Source organism: Coccinella septempunctata, chromosome 9 (genome assembly GCF_907165205.1).
Source record: "Coccinella septempunctata chromosome 9, icCocSept1.1, whole genome shotgun sequence".
NCBI classification, from domain to species: Eukaryota; Metazoa; Arthropoda; class Insecta; order Coleoptera; family Coccinellidae; genus Coccinella; species Coccinella septempunctata.
In genome coordinates, this window is record NC_058197.1 from 11863437 (window position 1) to 11871568 (window position 8132).

The 8132-nt window shown below is 33.3% G+C and overlaps 4 protein-coding genes across 4 annotated transcripts; 2 read left to right on the forward strand and 2 right to left on the reverse strand.

The window, feature by feature from the left end:
* Nucleotides 1–663: 663 nt before the first annotated feature.
* LOC123320645 (eukaryotic translation initiation factor 4H-like) lies at nucleotides 664–3773 on the reverse strand. The gene is made up of 5 exons (XM_044908020.1): nucleotides 3533–3773; nucleotides 3043–3332; nucleotides 2692–2859; nucleotides 1567–1752; nucleotides 664–1466 (listed from the first exon to the last, which is right to left on the reverse strand). The coding sequence occupies exons 1-5, from the start codon at nucleotides 3568–3570 to the stop codon at nucleotides 1330–1332; spliced, it is 819 nt and encodes a 272-aa protein (XP_044763955.1). The 5' UTR covers nucleotides 3571–3773; the 3' UTR covers nucleotides 664–1329.
* Nucleotides 3774–4039: 266 nt separating this feature from the next.
* LOC123320649 (CDGSH iron-sulfur domain-containing protein 3, mitochondrial) lies at nucleotides 4040–4918 on the forward strand. The gene is made up of 4 exons (XM_044908024.1): nucleotides 4040–4173; nucleotides 4225–4342; nucleotides 4399–4492; nucleotides 4572–4918. Exons 1-4 carry the CDS (start codon nucleotides 4126–4128, stop codon nucleotides 4705–4707), a joined length of 396 nt encoding a protein of 131 aa, XP_044763959.1. The 5' UTR covers nucleotides 4040–4125; the 3' UTR covers nucleotides 4708–4918.
* Nucleotides 4842–6992, forward strand: LOC123320646 (TATA box-binding protein-like 1). The gene has a single exon (XM_044908021.1). It carries the CDS (start codon nucleotides 4844–4846, stop codon nucleotides 5657–5659), a length of 816 nt encoding a protein of 271 aa, XP_044763956.1. The 5' UTR covers nucleotides 4842–4843; the 3' UTR covers nucleotides 5660–6992.
* Nucleotides 6993–7407: 415 nt separating this feature from the next.
* Nucleotides 7408–8052, reverse strand: LOC123320648 (mitochondrial import inner membrane translocase subunit TIM16-like). Its single transcript, XM_044908023.1, has one exon. The coding sequence runs from the start codon at nucleotides 7943–7945 to the stop codon at nucleotides 7547–7549; it is 399 nt and encodes a 132-aa protein (XP_044763958.1). The 5' UTR covers nucleotides 7946–8052; the 3' UTR covers nucleotides 7408–7546.
* Between the last annotated feature and the right edge of the window lie 80 nt (nucleotides 8053–8132).

Here is an 8132-nt window from a genome sequence, read left to right on the forward strand (position 1 = left end):
TTTATTAGGTTAGGTCAGTTTCAATCACAAACTTCTTTGTCCATTCTATGGAAGTTAGAGAGCTCTGCTAGGTTCAGAGACAAGAGAACTTTCCCTTTCTCTATGGCTAGGTTGCGTTCACAAACAATCACAAACCGAGATTATAGTCACAGAACACATACGTTTACTCATAGCGAAAAATAGACAGATAGAGAAAAATCTTGTCCCTGCGTTTACTCCTCAGATCAATAAAAAACTTGTTTACTCTCTTATCTGTGATTGACTTTATGAGCAGAGTCAAAGATTAGAGCATCTCTTCAAGCATGCTACTCTCTTTTAGAGAGAATCTCTCTAATCTTTGCTCAGAGGCATACTCCGTTCCATAATTGTGAATGCAACCCTAGAGCTATCTCTATCCTCCATTCCAAGAAATCTTCTTGATGGCAATGCTTCTTGGTCCATTCATCCTTTGGAATCACAAGAGGACTAAAATTTCAATATGCATGTTTTAGCGCTAAAATCGGCAATTTTTTTTTAAATCCAGATCGGGATTAATAGTTTATATTGAAGATAATAAACTAAAACATTTCTTTCATCATTTTAGATGAGTTTATCCAAGAGTTCCAAGACTTTTCTCAGAATCATCTGATGAGTATAGTTCAATAATCGAGTAAAAAGAAGCCATTTGAATAATATTTTATTAATATATTCATTTATAGATTTCATACACAATATGTGTAAATCCTCTCAGAAGCACTGTAAAAATTTGGTAAGTTTTCAAGAGAAATACTTTAACATTAAATGTACCATTTCTACAATGCTCAATCAATTGAAATTCAATAAATATTTCGTAAACTCATTACTTTGAGAGAAAGAGAGAGTTAAGAGAATGCCTTTTCAAAACATACAACACCCAAATAAGAACATTTCTTTTCAACTACAGGATAGCATTTTTATTGCTGTTATGAATGACGAAAAAAAGCTACAGTATCAAGATAATAATATGTAATGTATGTTTTGTAAAAACAGATATAGGAAAGTTAAAAAAAAAAGGAAAAAAAAACAAGCAAGTGACACAAACTCGCTAAACGATAAAAATGCTTCTTATAATTATAAAATCCTCACGACACTTCTCCGGAAAATGAAAAACATCAACAATATCTTAAATTGAAGAGTCAATTACAAAATATAAACAAATGACTTCCAGCTAGAAAAAACTTGCATATATATGTATGTACATACATTCATATATATTATATTATATTTTATGGTATAAATTTTTGCATTTAATTCCAATTTTTAAATTACATTCGAAAAATGTAAATATTCATCAGAAAATCTAAGTTTAAATTAATGTTTTTCGAGTTTCTCCTCCCTAGGTCGTGCCCCTCCAAAAATAGTGGAGGATTGTGAGGTTTCCGCAATTGCGTTTACTGGAGCATTAACAGTCCTCGGCTTCAGCTTCAGTTTCGGCCTTCCCGATGTATCTATAATTTCAGATTGTTCATCATTCAACCCACACTAATTCAGTCGTTTAATGGCTATATAAAATTTCCAGGATAAAAACATGAAACTAAATTTAATTACCTGGGGCGGGATTTGGATTGTCCTCGTTAGGATTACCTCGCCTACCACCACTATTGAAAGTAGAATTAGCACGGTTGGGCCCGCCCATTCCGCCGCCTCTCTGATTCCAATCACGGTTGGGGGCGCTGCTGTCTTCGGAAGCGGTGAAATTACCATAGTTGCCACGGTGTCCGCCCCTGTCGCGGTCTGAAATGAAATTTCAATTGTATTCTTGCTTCAAGGATTATCGACATCCAAGCAGCTCAAAATCCGATCACAAAAGATCACTCATAATCTCCATTGTTTCAATCATAGAAATAAAATATGTAAAGATAACCTAGAAAATTAACGTCAGTTGTCAGGCTGACATAGGTTTGTTTACATTCGTGCTTGGTAAACGTCGAAAATCGTGAATATCTGAAGTTTTCTTCTCTTATTTAATATCTGGCACCGGGGTCTAGAGAGTTTGCTGGGAACTCTCCAGTCTTTCGCCCTTTGTTTGGCATTAAATTTAAGAAATCATAACAATTTATATGACTGAAAATTCATTCTCAAAAATAAAATCATACACTACCTGTAGTGGCCAATAGAAAAATACAGAGATATATATTGGTTCTGTTTGAAATTTTGTACAAAGTCATAAGGCAGATGAACCTTCCTATTGGAAATTTATGCTAAGATTTATAACTTCTGATTATACAGAAAATGTGTATCAACTTGCTCATTTCAAACGGAACAGTCTGTATATCATTATTTTCAAACATATTTTGAAAATCATTCAGAGAATTATTTCTTAGACATTTGACACATTTGGTATGAGTTTTCCATCATTTTCAGCTATGCAATGGGCACTTCCAGAGGGACACTCTGTATAAAGAATTTTTCAAACATAGATAGAATTATATATCACTCGTTAGATAAAATTTGGTCATGATCGATCTATTTTCATTTCAGAGATTAGATAATATATTTATGTATTCTTTTGATAAAGAAAGAGGACAAAGTTCTGATGAAATCATGTATTCCACCTGTCAGAAAATGAAATATTCACAAACTGCAGGGAAATCTCAGCTTTGGAACATGTAAAATAAATGTGGCATATTTCCTCATACCTAATGCAAAATTAACCATGTAGTAATTGCTTACCACTAAAATGTCCACCTCCTCCTCCTCCTCTTCGGTTCCCTCTCTCAAAATCGTCATTGCTGCCATAGCGGTGATCGCCACCAGATCTACCACCTCTAAAACCACCCCCACTTCCGCCACCCCTGCCTCTGCTCCTATCGAACCCACCGCCTCTTTCATTACGTTTCCCTGAGAATTAAAAGTTATCTGTTCAAAACACTTGAGCAACCAAAAGAATTTACGGAATAAGCTGTCAAATAGCATGACATGATCTAAGGAGGATGCGTGCAGATTTAACATTATAAACAAATTAGTACCAAGACAAGTATGAGACGAACTATGCAGATACAAATTGTTAAGGATCAAACTTACCTTCAGCAACATCAATTTTTATTAAATTTCCCTCTACATCGATATCCCCGTTCAGAGAGACCGCTTGTTCCAATTCCTGGACTGTCTCGAATTCTACATAGCAAAATCCCTTGAATTTATCCGTCTCTTTATCCATTACTAATCTTATATTTTTTATGGTGAGGTCAGGAAATATTTTATGGACATCTCCTTGGATGAAGCCGTTAGGCAAGTTGCCAACGTAAGCTGTGTATGGGGGCTCAGTAGGAAAGGGCTTTCGTGTGCCCCTTCGGCCTCCGGAATGATAGTCCCTGGAAAAAATCATGAATTAACAACCAAAATAAGCATGTGCATCTTACTGCGGTTTTACCGCCTATACTTAAATTTCGGGAAAATCAAAGATTAAAATCCTAATTAATGGATTCATCATAAAGGTCGAACTTGAATGTATATTTTTCGTTATAAATCATCTGATTTCAAGCTGATAATTTCATTATATTTCAATATTTACCTGTTGTCGCGATCATCATAACCACTTCGACTCGCCATATTTATGGTTAAACCGCATGCGCTCGCAAAATTTTGACAATGAAGAATGCAATGCAGCCAACAACGGTATCATTCGTTCATTTTGAAGTGGTTCGAAGATTGTTGAAGCCTCTTCTTCTCTACTTCTTTTTTATCAAATAACTTTCAGCCAGTTGATAACAGTTTATGAGAATAGATTGCGATCGACGAAGAATAATTTTGATTACCTTGATAGGAACAATTGAAAATGCAAAATCAATCCAAAATCAGCTGGCAATTGGTGACATAGAATATCACACGAAAATTCATGATTTGATCCCATCTTTGGTAATCTCGGTGTACAAAATGATGAAGATAATCTTCGCAAAAAGATTCAAATGTGTTGATAAAGTAGAAAAAAGAAAAATGAATTTCTGTGATCTGAGAAATTATCGAGGGTTTATAAAAAATGGATCAATGCTCTGTGCTCCAATGGAAAAGTGGGAGTTTGACATAGAGGAAGAGGAAATAGTTTTAAGTAAGGTTAATTTTACTAAATTTAATTTACACGATTTAAATACATTAATAATAGACAAAATGTTGAGAAATATCCTTATAAGCGCAAATTTGTTGAAGTTTAGTGTTGTAAGTTCAAATTTACCTCCAATGTAAGTAATTCGTTTCATTTCCTTTCAGAGGGGTTACTCATCTAAGATTCCCAAAAATGCACTGGAAAATGTGATATCTGCTCAACATCAAAAAGAAAACGGCGTAGTTTACGATAAGAAACCCTTCAAAATTGCTCTTGTCGAGGGTATTAAGCTATTATTTCATGGCCTTTCTTTGATTAACTGTACCTTTAAATTTTAGGTAAAAGTTATTTATGGTGTCTCTGTGGAAGAAGTCATAATCAGCCGTTTTGTGACGGTACACATAAAAATCAACAGCTTAGAGTAACTCAAAAGTCAGTATAATGATAATTTTTTTATCTTATCCAATAATGATTTCTTAGTATTTATAATGAATCATAATAATTTTTTCAGACCTATCAGATTCCAAGTGGAAGAATCAAAGGATTATTGGCTTTGTAACTGCAAACAAACTGCTAATAGGCCATTCTGTGATGGTACACACAAAACTGATGATGTTATTAATGCAACATCTCTAGTTCGACAATAAGAAGTGTTTCTATCTCTGGTAGTGTTAACATTAGTGTAGTGCATCTTAGAGTCGAATCATCAAAACACAAGAATATTAATCCAACTCCCTCTCATTACCTCTCAAGTAAAGACTGATTTTCAAGCTTCAACACATCATGACTACTATATTACAGAAAAATAGTATGAAAACCTTACAAAATGGTAATAAAGGTATCCACCATAATTTAAACCACCAAGTACAGAATCTTGACTATGAATTATGTGATGAATCAAAAATCAAAGAAGAAACACAAGAAATAGCAATAACAGAAGAAGTCGCAACAGAAGGTCCTGAAATAGACATTATGATAAACAATGTGGTGTGTAGTTTTAGTGTAAGGTGTCATCTGAACTTGCGTGAGATTGCATTGAATGGTATGAATGTTGAATATCGTAGGGAAAATGGTATGTTAACTATGAAACTGCGCCGACCTTATACAACAGCGAGTATTTGGTCATCGGGTAAAATTACATGTACAGGAGCGACCAGTGAGGAACAGGCAAAAATCGCAGCAAGAAGATTCGCTAGATGTCTCCAAAAATTAGGTTTCAATATAAGGTTTAACAACTACAGAGTTGTGAACGTTTTAGGAACTTGTTCAATGCCTTTTGCAATTAAAATAACCTCTTTCTCCGAACACCATAAAGAAGCAGAATATGAGCCAGAGCTCCATCCGGGGGTCACTTACAAACTTAAAGAACCCAAAGCAACTTTGAAAATATTCTCGACTGGTAGTGTTACTGTTACAGCACCCAGCGTTGCTGACGTACAAGCCGCCATTGAGTATATTTTCCCCCTAGTTTATGAATTTCGGAAGGAGAGGACAGCTGAAGAGCAGACAGCTCTGGCCTTGAAGAAACTGAAACAGCAAGAATTAGTCGGCAATATGTATGTAGATGAAGAGAATAGTGGAGATAATGTTTGGTCATGAATTTTTGAACTTGAATATTGAGTGTTTATTTATTTTCAGTCATTTTGAAAAATTAACCATTTTTAAAATTGTATGTGCGCAATATGGCACATGCAATGTTTTTATTTGATATAATCTCTAATTACTATCTTGTTTTCTGAATAAACGTTTTCGAAAATACTCTTCGACTCACTTGGATAAATTTAGATATAAATAAAGGCTGTAGTTCATCAAAGCAAATAACAAGAAATTGATTTATATAAAAATATCTACCCCTGCTTGTAAGGTTTTCTTGCTTTGGACACGCAAACATTTCAGAATAATTGAAGCAGAATTATTTCTTCTTGTTTGATGAATATCATTGAAAAAGAATGTGTTAACTCCAGTTTAGCCTTGAAATATTCAACATTGAGTGAGAGAATTTCATTCAAAAACATGTTAAATCTAATATTTTTTTAATATTCAATTGTTATTATTCACCCCCTATAAATTTAAAGAATTTCTATGTAATCTTTTCAAAGTATTATTCACGTTAGAATCAAGAAAATTGTTAGATTTTCATTTAACTGAGATTAAATTAGTTATCTTATATATAAATAAATCATGAATGTGAATGAAACACTCTCATTTGAAGTTGAATTCATATTTAATGAGTTCGGATATTCTCTCTGCCTAATAATATTAGGGATTACACCATTTTTTCATAATGAAAACGAAATAAAAAGTCTGATATTTGAAAATTTTCATAACTTCATTAGTTTATGATCTAACCAAATAATGCTAAGAATTTCCTGTGTTCTCTCAGAGCCTGATTTTTTCTATATCAACTTGAAAAAATGTAGAAAAATAGGTATGTGATTGAATGGTACTATTTCTTCAGTTTATTTGTTGATTTTTGCAGATGTATCATCGTAAGTTGTGATACAAATCAGTATCATCTGCACTAGAATCGCTTTTTTTTTATTGTATTATGTAAATTAACAGATGTTCTTCAAATCGCCGTTATTGAGTCAGAAGCGATTTTGTTATTGATATTCCCTGAATGTTTTTATTGGTGATTGTGTTGATTGAATGATACTGCCTACATCTGTGTCAAATCAGAAATTGAGGATTTTAAATTTTGTTGGAAATGTGCACAATTTTTAATCCTTTCAGTTTTTGAAATATTGATCATTTATTATTTTCCAAAGATTGGGCTGCAAATTCTCTGTTCATTTGATGCCCATAATACAATTCTCTTAAGTAGATGTTAAATGTAGATAATATACGTCACACTCGTTTAGAGTAAGAGTATGGTTTAATTTAAATTGAATGTATGATGATGAGAAGCTTGGAATAAATATTCAGTTTTTGATCTAGCTTTTTTTTTATTCCTCCTTCAACAGAAATAATTTTATTTTGAATGATTTCATCGATAACATGAAAACTGCTTAAATAAAAAAAATTCTAAGGAGAAATTTTTTAGACACTTCAAAAAACTTGAAAATCATCAAGTCGTTCAACTAATCAGTGCTTGGAAAATTATTCAGTTCTCAAATGTGCAGTTATGACTTCACGTTAACTAATTTAGTGTAAAATGTAAATAGAAAACAGTTCTTATGATAATTAACTATTTTATTTGAATAGCCAAAAGATTTATGCTGTCTTTTTGTTTAATGATTGGTTTCAAACACTTTCGAGATCATTTCAAAAGTAAAAATCAATGGAGTTATTTGGATCTTAAATATGCATAAATCCATATTTATCATGGGAATAATCAGCAATACACATTTTCTGCAACATATATGTAATGGATTTAGTTTACAGGTATATACAATCTTCAACATAGTTACAATAAATAACCTCCAAATGGTACTTGAGAGGAATTTCAAAATGTTTGTCCTAAAGCATTCTACTTAGCATTACGATTTAAGTTTTAGCTCGTGAAGTATCCTCAGTGTTCCCCTGAGACTCCTTGCCTTTTTCTTGATTATTTAATTCTAAGTCAAGCCTTTCTTTTGCTCTTACTACTTTAGATTGCAAGTAAAAGGAACCACAACCAGTTGTTTTATCATTAATTTTGAACAGATGCTCGTATCTCTTGGTAACTTCTTCCTTATCCAATTTCGATACGTCCAAAATCTGTTTAGCCTCATCCAAGGAGAGCCCCAATTTGTGATTCGCAAGCCTTTCCGTGCGTGTTTTACCCTGTCCCATGCGTTTGGCCGCTTCTTGGGAAGCCTCGATTTCTTGCTTGATGGCTCTTGCGAACGCTCTACCGACCACTTGAGCGCCAGCAACAATTATCTGGGCTATATATTTCGCCATTTCACATCGAAAAATGTATAAAATAATGAAAAATTTCAATGTTTATTAAAAAATAACCCTGAATTTTGGACTTGTCACTGACAGCTGCTTAGGGAGGTTATTTTCGTTGACATCTAGAGGTTAGAACTACCAAAGGAACAAATGAACTACTCCCGCCGTATCTTTATCTTCATACTCCCATTTGGAC

Coding starts and splice junctions, on each gene's coding strand:
- LOC123320645 (XM_044908020.1), bottom strand. CDS start 3,570: ATGGCGAGTCGAAGTGGTTATGATGATCGCGACAACAG. Junction 3,333..3,532: donor TATGATGATCGCGACAACAG/GTAAATATTGAA, acceptor GATTTTTTCCAG/GGACTATCATTCCGGAGGCC. Junction 1,467..1,566: donor CAATCCAAATCCCGCCCCAG/GTAATTAAATTT, acceptor CTGAAATTATAG/ATACATCGGGAAGGCCGAAA.
- LOC123320649 (XM_044908024.1), top strand. CDS start 4,126: ATGTTGAGAAATATCCTTATAAGCGCAAATTTGTTGAAGTTTAGTGTT. Junction 4,174..4,224: donor ATTTGTTGAAGTTTAGTGTT/GTAAGTTCAAAT, acceptor ATTTCCTTTCAG/AGGGGTTACTCATCTAAGAT. Junction 4,493..4,571: donor CAGCTTAGAGTAACTCAAAA/GTCAGTATAATG, acceptor TAATTTTTTCAG/ACCTATCAGATTCCAAGTGG.
- LOC123320646 (XM_044908021.1), top strand. CDS start 4,844: ATGACTACTATATTACAGAAAAATAGTATGAAAACCTTACAAAATGGT.
- LOC123320648 (XM_044908023.1), bottom strand. CDS start 7,945: ATGGCGAAATATATAGCCCAGATAATTGTTGCTGGCGCTCAAGTGGTC.